Below are 19,691 nucleotides of genomic sequence, written 5' to 3' on the forward strand. Positions count from 1 at the left end.
CTGCCCGCGATTCCAGAATTGCAGCAAAACATGGGGCGCCTTTGCGATGCCATTACTTCCTAATGGCATCACAAACACAGTGCGATTTTGCCACGACTGGCAAGCGACTGAGCGCTAAAACTGCCTGGCTCTGTGCCAAAACGTGGTACGTGAGCTTCTTTAGTGCGTTTTTGGAGCGGAGGGAGGCATATTTAAATGAATGGCGCTACAAAAACAAACAAAAAAGCTAACAAATGTGGTGCAGCAGGTGTCACTGCAGTATGCTCAGGTGTGAATGAAGCCTCAGGCTGGGTTCGCGTTAGCTGCGGCCGCGGGTTCTTGCCTGGGGTCCGGTGCGTCCCTGTTCTCTGTTTCAGGTGCGATTCAGGTCCGAATTTTTGGCTGAATTTGCACCTGAGACAGACTGTGGCCACCCTAGAGCTGTGTAAACAGGTTCCATTGAGAGCCGGTCACACTCTCCTGTTATGCGAATTGGATGCGGCAGGGAACCGCATCCAATTCGCATCAGTGTGAACCTAGTCTAAAGCTGGCTATACATGGGTTAAATTCTGAAAAAAACCTTTAGAAAAATCGTAATTTAGACTTTTTGTTTGAATTTCGCACTATTAGTGGGTCCAGCAATGGCCAATTTTCATGCGGCCATCGAATTTGAGTGAGCGGGCATGTTGGAAATTTTTTGAAAAACAAATGAACTTCCAATCAATAATGGGAGAATCATGCGGGAAATATAATCGACAAAGAAATGCATATGAGCAGAAAAGAAAATACCGATTGATCGATCAACTTGGGTACATTCAGCCTATCCATATATGGTGTGAATCTCGGCTGTTTCCTGCTGAACTAGCCGAGATTGGAACCATCCATGGCTGGCTTTAGGTTTGGTAATACCTGTTACTTACATAGTTATATAGTTGCTGTAATCTGGTAGAAAAAATACAAGTCCATTCAGCTCAACTCACAGCAAAAAAAAAAAAAAGGAAATATCAAAACACACACAAATCGAAACCTCACAGCTGACCCAGAGGAAGGCAAAAAAAACAGTAAGTGCCGATTCACACTGTGACATCGCATGTGACTCACCCTGCACTGCTGTGCAAGTCACATGCGATGTCTGTGCGATGCAAATTCAGCCATACACATTGTATGGCTGATATCACATTGCATTCGGACCAAACTTGTGCAGGACCCTTTTTTGGTCTGCACCAGCATCGGATCGCATGGGTGTTCACACCTATGCAATCCGATTCCTGCCCAAATTGACACTTCACACTGCGATATGCGAACTGATCTGGGGGTGTCATTAACTCTGTATTGACACTCCTAGCGGTTCGCATATGGCAGTGTGAACTGCCTGCGTGTTGGGTGCCATGTGGGAACCCGCAGTGGATTCGCAGGGTTCCCGCATCGCACCAATGTGAACGGAGCCTAAGGACCCTTTCACACGGGCTTTCCAATCAGGTCAGTTTTTTCAGGCGGATCTGTGCCCTGAGCCCACCCTTTTTTTTAGCCTTTTAGAGCCTCTGGCTCTAATCACATGCTTAAAAAAAAAAAAAAGCCCCATTGAACTCCATGCGTCCGGCGCCCCGCGGGGAGGCGCCTCCAATGCACCAGCCGCCACTGCATACACTACAAAGCAGTTAAATCCTTGATGCCTATTAACACCTGCAAATGGGACTGCTAGACTTTATGTACACTTGTGAATGAGCCACATTTTTACTACCCCTCAGCAGTTCCTTCTGTTGCTGAAGGTGGAGGTGTACACATATAACATTGTATCTGTGATAGATAGTATAGCTTGTCTTTGCTTGGCCGGCGGTACTGCCCACCAAGTGCAATCTATTCAATTTAATGGTGCTGCACTGCAACTGCCCCGCAGAGGGCAATACAACATCTCCCGTCCATCTGTCTATTGCTGTTTGAAGAGGGATCTGAATGCGGATTGCGCTTCAGACAGCAACACAAGTCTAAGGCTGGCCATACACTATACAATTTTCTTGTTCAACTTTCCTTTAGATTTACCAAAACCATGTAATATAGGGTCAAACCTAAACACTTTCAATTTGTATGCAGTCAGGCAGGCCCTTGCACTACATAGTTTAAGGTAAATCTAAAGGAAATTGAATAAGAAAATTGTATAGTGTATGGCCAGTCTAAGGCTAATGGGCCATACACACTATAAGATTTTCTGAAGACTTTTTCCTTTAGACTTACCAAAACCATATAATATGAGGTCAAACCTAAACACTTTCAATTTGTATGCAATCTGGCAGGCCCTTGCACTACATAGAAAAGGTAAATCTGAAGGAAATCTAACCACAAAAGTTGGATAGTGTGTATCCAGCTTTAGTTCACATTATGAAATGCCTAAAAAACACAAAGAAATGCACACTGAATTCCACATGCCCATGCCATTCAATGTGGTTTGATTGGAGCCCATTTATTTTGTATGGGCTCCAATCACCCTGCATTGCACCAAAGTAGTGCATACACTACTTTTGAAGGCCCACTTCAACTGGATCACATGGTAGCTTTTTTTTTTTTTTTTTTGCTGCGTTTGCGCACTGGGTTTGGAATGTCCTTAACATTGCATTGACACCTGCTGCAGATTGCAAGGGAAGTTGCACATTGATTGTGGGGTTCTAGTGTGAACTGGGGCTTAGCGATTACACGTGGAAGCAGGCATTGCTGGCCATTAGCTGCAGGCAGCAGCGTCATTGAAAATGACGAGAGGCGGAAAGCTCCTGCAGATAATTGTGGCCACTCGCATGTAATCGCTCATGGATGTCCTGGAGACGGCTGCACAGACACAATCGCATTGGAAAAGTTTGACATGCAGGCAAGAGTGGCTGCACAGATCCACAGATCATCATACACCCACTTCTGTCCACGTGTCAACTTTGACATTGCGTCTGTGCATACATTGAGGAGCTGAATTACTAAAACCGGAGAGTGCGAAATCCGGTGCAGCTCTGCATTGTAGCCAATCAGCTTCTAAATTCAGCTTGTTCAATTAAAGGGGAGTTCCACCCAAAAGTGGAACTTCCGCTTTAGGTAGTCCTAACCCCCTGACATGCCACATTTAGCATGTCATTTTTATGGGGGGGGGGGGGGAGCGGGTACCTAGTTTTGACAGGTACCCGCTCCCACTTCTGCTCGGAGCGCGGAGGGGTCCCCCTCCCTCCCTGCAATCTTCTGGGACTTGTCAGAGGTCCCAGAAGATTGCCGGCCAATCAAGACACGCAGCGCAACTCGCGCATGCGCAGTGCGTACCCGGCTGTGAAGCCGCAAGCTGTCACAGCCGGGTGCCCACACTTGTGATGCTGGCGCCGCCGAAACCAGAGGGAGAGGATCGAGGCTTCGGGCGGCCGCATCGCTCGACCGAGGGACAGGTGAGTGTGTGTTTATTAAAAGTCAGCAGCTACACTTTTTGTATCTGCTGACTTTTAATAAACACAGAAAAGGCTGGAACTCCGCTTTAAGCTTTGATAAAAAAAAAAAAAAAAAAAACTGGAAGCTGATTGGTTTCTATGCAGAGCTGCACCAGATTGTGCATCAACTTCAATAGGCATGTCAGCACAGATATCCATGGTGGATACAGACATCTGCCAACACCTCTGCAGGGAGGACAGCGCTAATCTGCCATCTGAATGAGCCCTGAAAATCAAATGCCTGGAATCACTGTCACACACATTTTTCATTTTGGTAAATTTTTTATTACCAACAAAAATGCCAAGAAGAGCCATTCTGCAGCCACTACAAGGAACTGTCATTGTATGTTTATAAATAAAGAGCCTTTGGTTCCCCTCCTGTGTATACTCCCCCCCATCCCTATGGTAAATGCCATGCACAGTCCTCTACATGTACTGTGCCCATCTCTGCAGAGAGCTGTCAACGGTTGCCATGGTCACGCTGCCTCCTGCTCCCTCCGAGCACGCCGCTTCCTGTCACCAGGGTGACACGGGTCACATGACTTCTAGCCGGGCCGCCTGTGATTGGTGCGCTGGGACAGAAGCGGGTGGATTGAAAACTCCGGAGTGCTTAGTCCGGTGATCGCAGGGAGATCTTCCACCATGTCATCCGGCCGGGATCTTCTCTACAGCTGATCCCAATCACCGCACACAGCTGACTGCAATCACCCGCTCTATATAACGGGCGGGCGGGGAGGAAGGGGCAGTGCTGTGCTCGGTGAACGGTGTGTGTGTCAGTAACGGATCTGCAGCTAAGAACAGTTACCAGGTAAGTGCCTTCTGGTCTGTAGTCTGTGCAGTGCTGGGTGTCACTGCTGTCCTGGGGGGCTCAGAGAGGTCTATGGGTTGGGTGTCACCTGTCAGTTTACCTATCATATGATGAACTGTCTGTCTTATGGGGGGGGTCTGTACACCTTCACCCATCCTATTTACTAAATCTGATGCAGCTGTGATTGGTTACTATGCAGAACTGCACCAATTCTAGTTCAAATGTCCTCCTTTGCCTTAGTATGAGATCCTGCATCCCTGGGTGACTTGTCCTCTAGCATGCAGGGCTGGGACAAGGGGTGGGCAGGAGGGATGGCTTCCCTGGGTGCAATGTTTTTTTGCAGATATTTTGGTGCCCTGATCCTAACCGCAAGGAAAGGAGGGGGTGCAATCAGGGCTGGCTTTAGGTGTTCAGGTGCCCTGTGCGAGCTAATCCTGTGGTGCCACCCCCCCCCCCCCCCACACCTTTTTCTTGCACTTTATTTGACTTTTCTTTTTTTATGATCACTAATAACTTGGCCCCCCCTTACATCAAATACCCCTTTACATTAGAGATCCCCACAGAGCCCCCCTTACATCAAAGACCCACTTAAATTGGAGGCCTGATCATCTGCGAGCTGTGATGGCTGTACGGCGCCCCTGTTGCCCATGGTGCCCTGTGCGGCTGTACAGCTCGCACACCCCAAAGGCCGGCCCTGGGTGCAATTTTGTATCTTTGCCCTGGGTGCTGGATGGCCTTGTCCTGTTACTGCTGGCATGACATCAGACTGCAATCTGATGCTGACAAATGATGTAAATGGGTGCAATATTTAAAAAAAAAAAAAAAAAAAAAAAAAAAAGTTGGGGATGGGAATAAATGTGTTTGAGAGATCCAAAAAAACTATGTTCTACATGAACACCAAAGTTGGGACAGTGTCCCCAATGATGTCAGGACCTCTTCTACTCCCATTGGCCACAGTCTGCCCCCCCCCCTAAAGTCTGAAGGACTGTAAACTGGCTTTTTGTATGAAGGCCCCCCTGCTGTAGACGAGCGATGGCCATAGGTGTGGATGTCAGTGTTTGTTTTAATTTTTTTTTTTTTTTTTTTTAGGAGCCCTATTTGGGCTTTTCAAAGTCTAGACAGACCCCTGATGTCTCTCCTTTTTAGACAAAGGGACTGAGGACAGATTTCCCAGTCCCTTTCGCTGCAGCAAAGCATCAGGAATCTACCCAGCGCAGGCTGATTAGGGTGTGCCCAAGCATGCCTATGGCGGAAGCTATGCTTGCCTAATCTAAGGGTGGTCTGGTGACCTGATCCGGTCCCAGTGCTGCCTTCAGGGAAAAGGATGGACAGCTGACAACGGATTGCCCCCCATAGTAAGATTTGGCTCACACCAATGCAGCTTGTAAAATCTCGGTACTCCAGCATGATTTCAAAGCTTGCCAGTCGGTGTAATTTTTGGTGTGACATTTCATTGTGGCTTCATTTAACAGAAGTCAATGAAATTGCAAAAAGGTTCCTGCACTACTTTTTGCAAAGTGGCTGTGACTTGAGTTGCTACAGTCTGGTTCCATTGCTGGCAATGGGGTGCAACTTGTCATGTGACTTTGAACTGTCAAATCGCACTGGTGTGAACCAGGGCTAAGGCGGCTTTCACGCTACAGCTCTTCTAAAATGTGTTTTTATAAATTCATAGCATGTGTTAAATGCATTGCCTTAAAATTTAGCAGAATGCATAATTCGAGTTCAGTACCTTGTTACTGGGATACCATTGTCTGGCTTCATGGCTTTCTGTGGCAACCCTATCTGTCCAAGGAAGGCCCCTTTTAGCATGTCTTTTGAGGATGGCATCCTCTTTACAAGTGTTATCAAAACAAGATTAGAGGTTCCTTAAAGTGAACCTGTCATGTCTACCAGTTTTCATCAAACCTGCACTTTTTTTAATTGGGTGTCTGCCTGTGGAAGACCTCAGATTCCATGGCTGGGCCGAATAGCAGCTTTGCCGCTTGAGCAGAGACTGCCTAAAATTGCAGGAGGTCATTGGTGTGTGTGTGCGCTCCAGAGCGTGCACATGCATGTATAGCAGTGGATGGTGTCAGTAGTTTTTTAATTTACAATATTTTTTTTTTTTTTTAGCCCTGTTATGGGGTTTTGGTGACTTATCAAGGGTCTAAACAGATCCCCCTGATGTCTTTTGAGACACAGAAACTGAGAACAGATTTCCCAGTCCTTTTTGCTTCAGTATATCATTTACTATGCTTCAGCAAATCTGTTTACTATGCTTCATTTAACAGTGGACAGAAGCAATTGGTACAGATCACTCACTGCTCATTCAGAAAAGGAATGAGCATGTTGAACTATTTACCAGCCCCTTCCCTGTTCCTGATGGGAGCACTGTAGGAGAATGGGCACCGCATGGGGTGATTAGGGTGTGCCTGCACCTGTAGAGGAGGTACTTGCTTGGCACCAGTACTTGTGTTCTGGTAGACATGGCTGGGATCACAAATTGATGTCCCAAATTTGTGCAATGGGGGGGGGGGGGGGGCGTCCCCTTGTCAATCTCTGCTGGCAATTTTGATTTTTGTATGGCCAGCATGTGATAACAATTCTGTCTGGCATCTGCCCCTACCTAAAGTGGTCTGCGTTCCCCCTCCCCCAAAAAAATTAACTTAGAAACTCAAATGTGAGTGACTGTACACTAGAAACTCAAATGAGTTTGACTGTACACTAATGTAACATCTTGCTTTTCTCCTAGTGTCAACACTCCTAGTTTGTAGACTTTCAGTTTGAGAATGCGTCGCAGCAAATCAAGCAGTCAAGTTGTGGCAAATGCTGGCCTGGGAAGCTTTGATCTCCATCATAACCTTGCCCAACAGAGGGTTCCAACCAACATGATGCCCCAGAGATCTGTACTTGGAGTCCTCAGTGAGAACGAACAGCGGCACAGGTCCCTTAGTGTGGTAAGAATGTTTTTATGAAGTTGCATTGTAATGTAATGTCCCTGTTGGTTTAACAGGAGGTGCATGACTTCCAACGAGCTTTAATTTGCAGTCAAAGCTTTCTCAGCAAAAAAATGATTAGTCATGTAATGCTGTCCCAAGTGCCCTGTTTGGGGTACCCCAAAGCAATGTTTAACCACTTCAATATAAACCCTTTCACCCCCTTCCTGCCCAGGCCGGTGTTCAGTGCTGTCCCACTTTGAATGATTGTGTGGTCATGCAACCCTGTACCCAAATTCATTTATTTTATATAAAGACCAAAAATGCAGTATCTTAAATTTGGGCCAAAATGTATACTGCTACTTTAGTGAGATGAACCCAAACCTAAATTGGTGCATGTTTAGTAGTCTCCAAGCCTTAAACAATAAATTTCCCATGCAAAGAAAATTCAGAAAGCCCCAGAATGTTGCAATAAATGTGAGGCGATTAGTGCAACTGCGTAGATGTAACTATATACAATTCCTCTTCGTGACAGTCCTTAGATGTACACGCATGCATATGCTGACCACCACACCGTGTGAAGGGTGATAACCCCCCAAGGGGTGAACACTTGCCAGATGCCTGGTAATATAAAGCGTATCGGGACAATCTCTTATGGAGCAATCCATGAGACACTCCGTATAGAATATTCAGGACCGCTTGACATAAATAACCCACTTCTTGGCCTTTGGATATATATATGTATATGTATGGATATATATGTAATGTAGATTTACACATTTAAAATTAATGTAGTACAAAATTCTGCACTGGTGTCTTTCTGCCACTTGGGTGTTTACTTGCCTACTGCAAGCTCGTAGTTTTTCTCAGCGCTGATCTTTTGATTGTTTATGTGACAGACAACTACAAACCCAGATGCATATAATTTATCACAGCTTGTAGAACATAAAAATTGGAACTTCAGTTAAGGTTCACTTTGGATATTGCGGATGTGATTTTTAATAAGGCCTGCTAGATATCTGTGCTCATGCACCTAATGGTGGTATGCTTTTTATTTACAGAATTCTGCTCCTACAAAAATTATTTTTGGGACTGAGAATGCATTTCCTTTCCCTGGGAAGATGCTCCCTACAAATGCTGCTGCAGTGGCCCCCAAGCCATGCTTCACCATCTATGTTGATGAGCCTGAGATGGTTCAGGAAACCTATCAGTATGAAGTGGAACTTCCCAGTCTGGAGGAGATGGATGCAAATGTTGTAAAGGAAAAGTTCACCTTGCTGCTTGATACCAGTGCAGGTGTGTAACTTATTATTTTCATCTGCACTAGTGGCTTTAGGCATGGGTTAAATCCTGAAATGCTGACTTTTTTTTTTTTTTTTTCCCCCAAATGCAGCTTCTCCAATGATGGTGGACTCCTTTCTTTCTCCTGAACCCGAAGACACTGCTGAAACTGATCCTGATGTCATTGCAGTTTCTGAGTACATTGAGGAGATTCATCTTTACCTACGTCAGGCTGAAGTAAGACCTCTTGTTGGCTTAATGGTAGCCCAGCCTGGCTGTAAATGTTGCTGACACTATAAAAGCAGATGTACAGGTTTTGGGTCAGAGGCTCAAATATTCTCTAGCAGCAAGGGTGCCTAGTAACCAGCCTCAGATTCAGCCATGGCATGTTCTTCATGCAGGTTTTCATACATGCTAATGTAACTACCTAAATCCACTTGACCTCCAGAAGGTTTTACACCCCCCCCCCCCCAGGCCAATTTTTTGCAATGTGCCACTTTAACTGACAACTGGGCAGTTGTGACACTGTGCCTAAATAAATGCATCTCCCCCTCTACAAATGGAGCTTTCTTAGGGTGGTATTTGATCACCTCTGCAGTTTTGTGCTATAAGCAAGACCCTTTTGAGAACTTTCTGCTATTAAAAAATATATCCAATAAAAGTGAAATCTAATTTCTTCAATTTAGGCCAATATTCTGCTACGTAGTTTTGATTAAAAAAAATCCTCTACAAACTATGGGGTATATTCATGAAGTGGTTTTTTTTTTTTTTTTTTTTTTTGGAATTGGTGACACTAATACAGTGATCAGTGCTACAAATATGCAATCACTGGCCGGGAAGAGGGTTTTATCAGGGGCAATCAAAGTGTTAAATGTGTGGGGGTGGCTTTACTATGAGAAGTCGGATATCTGTGTTCCTGCTTTGCAGGATCACTACCTCTGACAGACCGGCAATCTGCCTTATCTTCATGGGCATACCCCCGTTCTGTCCTGAATGATCGGTGGACCTGCTGACTAGCTCCCACTATGTCCAATCGCAACAGGAGCGGGGTCATTGGCAGCATGAGCTAGAAGCGCAGGATCACGTACTAGGTATATGATCCTGTGCAGGAAAGCTACAGTATGCAGCAAGCAGATGATGATCAGGCTGTATTCTGTAATTTATGGGTCTCTTAACCTAGAGCATGCTCACCAACTCCTCTGCTAGTCTTCACCAAGCAATTAAGGAATGTGAAAGGAACCCAAAATGCACATAGGAGAATTTTTGGCTTTTTAAGATCAGACCTAACTGCATCTTCTAATATGGTGGTAGGGGCCAAAACAAGGGGTGGGGTCCAGGGTAGGTCCACTCCCTGTAAACGGCCCTTGCTCTTACTAGAAGGCCATACTACCCATTAAAATTTCCTGCTTAATCAAGTGATCTAGCCTCAGATGGGTACATAGTAGAGTTGATTGCAATATTTTCCTCATAGCCACTAACATTGGTATTTGGGTGTGTAGGGATTTTGAATCTTCAGGAGGCTCCTCGTAGTTGCCTGCCTACACATGCATGTAGCAGTTTTAACCCCTCTGTATTTAAATTGCTTGTCTGGATGCAGCAACACCCTGGACAATAATAAAGCGAACCTGTCCTATCAATTAAGTGGGTGTGGCTGCTAGATTGGCATATAGAAGAGAACCACATTTTTTGGCCATGTTGGTGCTTTCAACCATGTATCTCTAACAAAGTTTATATTTATGGCCTTGTTGGCTTTTTTTTTTATCCCAAAAGTGTAGTGCAAGCACAACAGGCATTTGAGTAAAGTTTTCAGCCTTAACTAGCTTAATTGGGAAATGGCAGCCCCTGGCAACATAGTTAATTATGCTAGAAGCAATTTACAGCACCATAATTTCAGTAGCCTACTAGTAGAATTTTTTTTTTTTTTTTTTTTTTTTATTTCCTTTGCTAAGGAACATTATCAAGTTAATGGGTAAAGTTCTGCTTTAAATGGACTGAATGTAGCTTTAAATGGACTGAATGTAGCTTTAAATGGACTGAATGTAGCTTTCAGCTACACAGTAACTGGACTGCAATTCTGCATTTATACACTACTTGCATAAGGATTGCTGTGCTAGAAGCAAATTGTACAGAGTGTTCTATTCTACTATTTTTACTTGGGCCAGCAGCTATTTCCTAACTATTTTTGCTTTGATCAAGTATTAACCTGGGATTAAGGTCAGTATAGAAATTGAATTTCTATTTTGCTCTTGACTAATGTCTTGCACATCAGTAACCTATTACTGCTGAGCTATATGGCTATTTACAAGCTGCAGTTGTGGCTAGTTCAAATTTTATTTTTCAGGTTTGCAATTTGTATAGCCAATAAACTAAATGGGACCAGGCAAGGTTAGGCTGCCTGACTTGTAACTCTAGTCCTATGAAATGCCACTTGATCCATATGCTATTGAAAGTAGCTCTAATCTCACTGCCAATCGCTAAAGCTCTGTAGTAAAAGCATGCTCCAAAGATGGGTCTTAACTTCTGTAAATTTGATCCATTTAGGTTAAACATAGACCAAAACCTTTCTACATGAGGAAGCAACCAGATATTACATCAGCCATGCGGGCCATCTTGGTGGACTGGCTTGTTGAAGTCCGAGAAGAGTACAAGCTTCGAAATGAGACTCTATATCTTGCTGTGAATTACCTGGACAGATTCTTGTCCAGTATGTCTGTACTAAGAGGAAAGCTGCAACTTGTAGGAACTGCAGCTATTCTACTGGCTGCGTAAGTATGAAATATGCTTATCGGGGAATTGCTAGTAGCCTACAGTTGGGTAAGTTAGTATTTTGGGTGCCAACACAAAGTTGATTCAGCAGCTGCTGAAGGTAAAATACACTAAGTGGAATTCCAGTCAAAAAATTCTTCCCATTATCTTTGCTATTAGCTCTTCTGTCTAGCTTTAGATATGAGACTTGTGCTAGACAATCCAGCTTCCTGTCCACTGAGCAGTATTTGACTTCCTAAAATCATTGTTGGCTTATTTTAGATGGTCCTGCCTAGTATTAAAACCACCCCATACCTCCTAGCTTTCCACACAGTTGACATGGCACAGGAAAACAACCTGCACTGTGAACAGTGGAGATATGACACCTTTGAAGGCTACCCATCTATTGGTGACTCTTTTGTGCAGTTGCCTTTCCTTCTACTTTAAGACTTTTAAATATGTGGCTTCAAAAAGGTTGTTAATACTGGGCTATGGTGTGCTGAAGGAATGGGTACCTAAAGAAAGGCGATAGAACCCTTAACCAATGTCATGTCAAAGGACAGCATGTGCACTATATGGATTAGGGCTTCCATAATTTTGACACTTAAGATCAACCCATCTTTCCAAAGACTGGGGGGGGGGGGGGGCATGGGTAACATTAACTGTAGTTAGTAACAGGTGTACTTGAAGAATTGGGGCTTCACATTGAATTTTAGTTTAGGTTAATGCGAATCAACTAGCAAGAATTTCATGACTTATAGTTAACTAGTTCTATATTTCCTTACAGAAAATATGAAGAGATCTATCCCCCTGATGTGGATGAGTTTGTGTACATAACTGATGATACCTATACAAAGAAACAGCTACTGCGCATGGAACACCTGCTGCTTAAAGTGTTGGCCTTTGACCTGACTGTCCCTACAATCAACCAGTTCCTGCTACAATACCTTCACAAACAAGCTGTTGGCACAAAGGCTGAACATCTTGCAATGGTACAAGTGGCTTCCTACGTTGCTAGCAAAATGTCTTGTGTAACAATTTCACATGAAAGTGAACATCATTGGGACAGTGGAGGCTTGGTGTAAAGCTTAGAATTGGGTGTAGGTTGAAATTTGGTTTATCACTGGCCTTGCAGTTTGGGAAGATGGTGCATTTGCATCTAAAGGATTTCTTTTCCAAACTACTGGAAAAGAGAGCCTTATTCCCACCACTAAGGCAGTTGGGTGCTACACCTGGCACAAATTCAGGCTTTATTGCTACTAGATTTAGTACTACTAGATTTAGTAATGGGCTTAAAGTGGAACCCATAAAGAAAATTCCTCTTGGATGACTTCAGGCTGGCCCCTTTTGCAGGTATAGCTATGTAAAACATTACATGTGCCAATACTGCTTAAAAACCAGTGATAAGGTGTCATTCTGCTCTGCATGTGCTCAGTTGCGCCAGTTATAGGCACTGCAGAGTTTGCACGCTGATCTGCTGACAGCCTTAGACCAGAATTAAACCCTTATTTACAGCTAAGAAATCTGCTTCTGTTCTGCAACTGCCATGATGCTGCATGTGTGATTAGTTATGACACTAGCCATTTGATGGTTTGGTTGAGAACCCAACCAAATGTGAGTTTGTGGTCCCAGCATTCCTGGAATGTTAAAAATTTTTTTTCTTTCCTCCCCTTAGTACATGGCAGAGCTGACATTGCTTGAGGTGGACCCATTCTTGAAGTATGTTCCCTCACTGACTGCTGCTGCATCCTATTGTCTGGCCAACTATACAGTCAACAGAATTTTCTGGGTGAGTATGCAATGGGTTTAAAAGTGCTCTACAGATGGCCTTTCTAAATTACAGCAGTTGGAAAGCAATTGTAATGTGGCTGCATCAATTTTCTTAGGCTTATTTACTGTCTTCATCTAGTGATCTGGCCGGTTAATGCCTTGTATTAGTGCCTACACTCTGAATGCATAAGCACAGCAGACAGCTCTTCAGCATTGTTGGGAGTAGGGGGGGGGGTAGATATACTAGCAGATTTTAAATATTGTAAGACTTTATAAGCAGTTCCAGCTAACAGTTTTTCCTTTTGGGATAAAGTTTGGACATGGCTGATTGTAAACGCCCTGCTAGCGTATTCCACTGGAGCATGGGCTTGAAAGAAAATTAATGCAGACATCTCAACTAAGGCATACCATAGATGTTGCATTTCTTTTCTACAACTGCAGGTAAAGAAAAATGCTTTTTCCATCAACAGTCAGTTGATATGGGGAAGGGAGAAATCTTCCAAAGAGCTATTGTTTCCCAGCAGGGGGCATGGGGAGCCTTCCCTGCCAAAAGAACAGTTATATCTTGGCTGCTGGCAATCTCAGATTATGAAATCTTAACATTCTGGCTGTATCTAAATGGGATCGCCTGACCTTGGGTACAGTCAGCCTGCCCATCGCTGGTTCGCATCTCAGGCAGTCCCTGCTAAACTAGCCAAGTATTGTGCAATCTATGGCCTGCTCAGAGGCTAAGTGCAGCCCCCCCCCAAAATACTGAGTCCTATCTTGATCCATCAATGTGCATGGGAGCAGCAGCTTTTCTGGGTCTCTTCCTCATTGACTGAGAGCAGCAGGAACCACTGGCTCCAGCTATCAAAGCCAATCAGGGCAGGGTTGAGCCAAACTGGCTAGGAATGGACACAGGGTGAGTATTGGAGCTAAGATTTATCAAAGCTGAAGTGCTTCATTTGGAGTCTTAAAATAACCTAATGGGTACTTGTGAAAAGCTAAGCTGCCACTAATTTGACTTTTCTTGAACAGCCTGATACCCTTCAAGCATTTACTGGCTACACCTTGAGTGATATTGCACCTTGTCTGGCTGATCTGCACAGAGCCTGCCTTAATGCACCTCACCAGCCACAACAAGCCATTTGGGAGACATACAAGGCTCCAAAGTAAGTGACTGTACATTTACACCAGTTGGCTACTCAAAGGTGAATATTGGTACCAACTCTGGCTTTCTGTCTTTTAGGTTTCTACAAGTATCCCATCTGGAAATCCCTGCAAATCTTCCTTTGTGACAATAGAGCGTTCAATGACTTGCACAGCACTTACCTCAAGGCCAACAGTGTTGGTCTAACTTTTACTTAGACACTGCTGGCAAAGTGTCAGTTTGGCTTTTTAAATTGTAAATTGTTTTTTTAACTTGTGAAACGTTTGACTAGTTAGTATAGCATTAACAATATACATTAGATGACTTGGGCATATATTCAGCTGTCTGCCACCCAACTGAGGGCATCTTAATGGGAGTAGAAACGGAGGACCTGCTTTTGGAGATGCTGGCTCAAGGGCTGTCCTTGCTACATTACTCAATGAGAGGAAGACAAGTGTGCAAGTTTGCCAAAGGTCTGCATCCCAGTAGCTGATCAAGGATTTTGATTGCCTCAATGGGCCCACGCCGCTCCAATGTTCTCTTGTGACCTATCATTTTGAACAAGAGCAGAAATGGTGAATAACTGGATACAGAAAGGTGGTGGCTTCAAGTCATATCAAGTAGACTTTATGAATGGCAGGCAATCCAGTGTATTGTAGAATTGTCATCTTTGTATTTTAATAAAATCTTTAAGATGCTATGAATTTCTTTTTGTGATTTTACTACACACTTGAGGGATTTCAAACCGTTTCCAATAAGCAATGTTGCTTTTGGGTACTTTATCGCTAACTATACACATAAAGCATATAGCATGATCTGGTAGATCAGCTCAATTGCATATTTTGCAGACCTCCTGCAATGGTGGAACTAAATGGGCACACAATGCTGCTTGCATTAGATTATCCTAATGAAAAGCTGTTTAAAACAGGGCTGGGCTTTGTTATACACTCTGTAACTAAAGGTTGTGGTGCTTTCTGGGAATGAAAGAGTATTGGTACAGGGATTTTAAAATGAATGCAATTTCTAGATTTGGGTAAAAAGTAACTGATACTTTAAGCAAAGTCCTATAAATGTTGGTGGCCACTTAGATTTTTTTTCTCTGCTGGCTGCAGCTCCAGAGAATTCTGAAACATTGGGTTATATTGCCCCTACAGGAGCTATGCCTATGTCCAGTCTCAGGCGGTATCTCACCCTCTTGCTATGGAGGCCCCCCTCCCTTTAAAAGATCTACAATCAACTGCCACTGGGCAACAGGCTGGATAATCTAGATCAGTGATCACCCCAGTATGGCAGGCAAGCACGCAGGACTCGGCTCCATGCTAGGTCAGCCATGACATAGCCCCACTGGACAGGGGCTGGCCTGTGAGTTAATGTCTCATGAGTTCACATATGACCAGGCCTCAGTCGCAATGTTCCTTCTGGCTGTCTGCCTCCATTTTCAATGGTGAGGCTCTGTCCTGGTGTGGTGAGTAGCTGCCCCTCACCCCCCCCCCCCCCCCCGGAGGGTTTTGGGGTGGATGCAGGCTCCTCCCTGCGATAGTCAGACTGTGGGCTCTTCCTATCAGAACCCATATGTGGTGGTCCCTGTGAGGACTCTGGGACACTGCCTCCTATGGGGACCCTGTGAAAGTTGGTCCCCCCCCCCCCCTCCCTATGGTAACAGCCTGGGGTCCTGGTGAGCCTTGGAGCTGCATGTGGCAGCCATTTTGTTTTAGCCTGTATTTTTATGGCCAGCAACCATGTTTGTGTAGTCCAGTGGCCATTTTATTTTGGTTGGTCTGGCATGCTAATGGAGCAGGAGCCTCTTGGCAGTGATCTAAGCTGTTGGAGCTCCTCCTTACCCTAATGCAGACTCCTGGAAAGAAAAAGCCATTTGGAGCAAGTGTAGTTGGTACTACTCTAGTGGGGTGCCTTCCTCTCTCTGCTGCAGGTTGTGGGGTGTTCTTTTTGCTGGCGACTTGGTGGTGCTACCAGTGTGGTGGGGTGTCACTTTGCAGTGCCAGACTTTTTTTTTGGGGGGTTCCCTGTGGAGTCTCTGGAGCATGTTTCCACATCTGACCCCCCCCTTCCCCCAGAAACTGTGGGTCCCAGCCATCCATGAATACAGTGACAGCAGTTCTGGAGTCACTTATGTCCCCAAGTGGTGGGCTAGCAAAAATCATTCCCTGCATCATCTGTCAAATCCTGAATCTGACTTGGCCACAGCAGACATGGCCCACTCTGCAGGGTTTGCAGCCATACTCCTAAATTATCGAATAGTGGATGATTCCTCTACACATGTGGCTGCACATGAGAAGGTTCTGGGGGACACAATGTATTTGAGTGAAACTTTAAAAAAGGTGGATGAAGCGGCAGAGATGGCTGTCCCCTTTTGGCACTCACAAAGCCTGTCTCCCACAGCCAGTTTCCTCCTCCTGCAAAGGGTTGTTTTGGATGCTCCCAATTTTGACAAATCCGTCAAAGTAGGGATCCTACTCCCAAGAAGTGGGACTGGTCACTGGTTTTGCGCTGTGACCTAGAGTGTAAGCTGCTCCCCCCCCCCCCCCCCCCCAATCATGCCTTTGGTGGACCACATGGTCCTGGGGCTGCAGTTATCTGATGTCTTGCCAGATTTCTAGGCTGCCTGCTTCAGCAGTGGTGCTTAGGCATGTATGGTGGCTTAACTGTTGATCTGTGGACCAGACATCTAAAAAAAAAAAAAAAAAAAAAAAAAAAATGCTAACTGATTTACCCTTTCGGAGCAATCACCTGTTTGGGGCTACCCTGGTTGACATTGAGTTTGGGGGGGGGGTCTAGCCTGTCTTCTACAGGCTGGAAGGGTAAAGAACTTTGTTGGAGATGTGGCCTAAGTCTTGCAGGGCAGCAACTGAGAGGTTTCTCCCACCTGAAATGGGGAAACTGTCTACCATTAGAAAAAGCTTCAGTCATACTTTCTGCCTATGTTTTGATTGTTTCCTCCAGATTCACAGGAGCTGCACCTGTATTTTCCAGTCTGTGTTAAGTTGCAGGAGGCTCCCTGGCTAGCCTCCCATACAGCTCAGTAAGCCTTTGGTAGTGTGGATCAGGGGCAGCACATTGGGGCAAGCTAGCCTGAAGTTTCACCCCCCCTACACCAAACCTGGAGCCAGCAAGGAGAGGCTGACCACAGAATACCAGAAGGTGGCAGTGCAGGTATGTCCACCAACCCGCATGGGAGGTGAGACTGGAACTGGGCAGGAAGCAGTGTAAGGCCCCTATGTAAGGGTTACTTTTCTGAGACTAACGTTGTTGGATACTTCACAGCCCTGTAGATCCCTGCCACTCAGGACAGCTCCAAGGTAAGCCAGAGCACTAGGGTGTTCTCTTGGTTTAACCTCATCACAAACCATTTGCACTGAGGTGAATAGCAACTGCCTGTTTCATGGGGTCATTTGTGTTTACTTGCAAAAAGACCAGCAGCAAGGTACCTCAGCAGGTTTCCTCCAGAATGGGCAAAAACCCCTGTGCCAGAAATGCATCAACAAAATGGTGGCTAAAGAGTCACAGGGGACCAGCAGCGCACATTCCCTCCCTAAAGCATGTGCTTCCTATAAGGGCAAATGGCAGCCAGCTGGGCCAAAAATCTTTGGCCAACGTGCCTAAGCAAACCTGTGGCAAAATGATAACTCTCCAGAGCCCCCCCCCCCTCTTTCCTTTTCACTTCAGTCTGGGAGCAATCAGGGCTTTGTGCTTGATGTTGGTGTGGATCCTGCAGCATATAATTGACTGGATCTTGGATAGCCTTCTAGGCAAGGGCTGCATAGACAAACCTGTGCCTCATGACTGCTTATCACAGGCAGGTGGTGCATATCTGACTACTCTGGCCACATTTTCAGGCTCAGGATGTCAGCAGTAGAGTTGAGCGAACCCGAACTGTATAGTTCGGGTTTGTACCCAATTTTGGGGTGTTAGGCACACGGACCCTAACATTTTCAAAAACATTTGGGTCTGTTATTTGGTGGTTTCTTCCTGCTTTCTCAAGGGCTGTACAGCAGTCAATCAGCAAGCGTTACTTCAGCAAGTTTACTTCTTGCCCTAAGAAGCCATCCCTACTAATGGCATGGCTGTGATTGGCTGAGTGCAGCATGTGACCCAGCCTCTTTATGCAGCATGTGACCCAGCCTCTTTATAAGCTGGAGTCACGTACTGCCGCACGTCACTGCTGATTTGAGCTTAGGGAAAGGATGCTGGTGCCACGATCAGGGACAGAATAGGGCACAAATCAGAAGAACCTGTGCTACTTTAATCCACAAGATACAGTAAATAGGGAGTGAGCTTCAGATTCAACATTTCTGTACCCAGCCACTGCAAGGGAAATATTTTTTTTGTAATCAATCTGTTACTGAGGTGGTGCTCAGTGGCTATATTAGCCCAGCCAGCCAGGGACATCAGCCTAATTGTATTTTGTAGCTCAGTGAAGGAAACTTTTTTTTTTTTTTTTTCTCTTGCTGCTCAAGTCCCCTATATTGCCTTTTGTATGTTTAAGGGGTGACATAGTCCATTTGTCTAGCCTGGGATCTGTGGTGCCACAGAGCACTTGTGTATACAATGCACTAAACCGTATATTCCATGTCAGCTATCAAATAGTGCATCAGTGTATTTTAGTGAAAAAAAAAGTCATCCTCATCCACCAAGCCTATTTTACAGCACCAAAATATATATTTGACATTTCTGGGGTAAAATAAAGAATCTGTGTAATTTTGGGGGGAAAAATGTATTTCTTGTCCACAAAACAGTTCTGCATACACCATTCAAGGACATATTTTATATTTCTGCAGGGATATAGTGCTTCTTTGTTTCATGGGTCCACCAAACAGTCTGAAATACCCATTCCAACCACCTATTGTACATTGCTGCTGTGAAATACAGCATAAGTGTGTGTTTTTTGACCAATACATCTTGAAATACACCGCTTAAATACCGATGTCCATTACAGCTGAGAAATATTGCATTCTTTTTTGTTGGAAAAAAGTAATATTCTTGCTTCACAAAGCAGTTTTACATACACGGTATAAATATCTAATTTAAATTTACAGCAGTAAAAAAAATGCATTTTGGGGTGTTATTGGAAAAGGCAGCGTTTTAGGCCGAAAAAGTTGTGCATCCGGTGTTTAAATATATAGCAGTTCACTACTGCATTTGTGAATTTTGGTGACCAAATCTGTGCTCTGGGTCCCCAAATCTGGTGTCCATACATAGTATAAATATATACTGTTAATGTACAGCAGTTAAAAGCTGCATTTTGGGGTGTTATTGAAAAAAGACGTGTTTTAGGCCGAAAAAACAGTTGTGCATCTGGTGTATAAATTTCAATTTACAGCAGTGAAATACAAATTTTCTGTATTTTATTACAAAAATACTTGTTCTTGTTCCACAAACCACTTGTGCATACAGCGTAACAAAATGTTTTTACATTTACGCATAGAAATTGAGAATCAGTGTATTTTGGGCACTAAACATTATTCTGGGTCCACAGAGCATTTTTATGACATGGGCACTGCCTTAGGGAATGTAATTGTTGACTACTGCCAGGTAAATTGACACCGGGGAGAGACCAATCTTTTCGCTTGGTGGGTGAACGCAAATAATGA

The 19,691-nt window shown here is 44.6% G+C and overlaps 1 protein-coding gene across 1 annotated transcript; it reads left to right on the plus strand.

Moving 5' to 3' along the window:
- The first annotated feature begins 4,113 nt into the window (after positions 1–4,113).
- Positions 4,114–14,312, plus strand: CCNA1 (cyclin A1). The gene is made up of 9 exons (XM_082247359.1): positions 4,114–4,236; positions 6,986–7,175; positions 8,216–8,450; positions 8,548–8,672; positions 10,977–11,200; positions 11,968–12,172; positions 12,856–12,969; positions 13,971–14,104; positions 14,182–14,312. The coding sequence occupies exons 2-9, from the start codon at positions 7,008–7,010 to the stop codon at positions 14,228–14,230; spliced, it is 1,254 nt and encodes a 417-aa protein (XP_082103485.1). The 5' UTR covers positions 4,114–4,236; positions 6,986–7,007; the 3' UTR covers positions 14,231–14,312.
- Positions 14,313–19,691: the final 5,379 nt, after the last annotated feature.

The sequence above is a fragment of the Pelophylax lessonae genome (genome assembly GCF_965119305.1).
Source record: "Pelophylax lessonae genome assembly, chromosome: 2".
Taxonomy (NCBI): domain Eukaryota; kingdom Metazoa; phylum Chordata; class Amphibia; order Anura; family Ranidae; genus Pelophylax; species Pelophylax lessonae.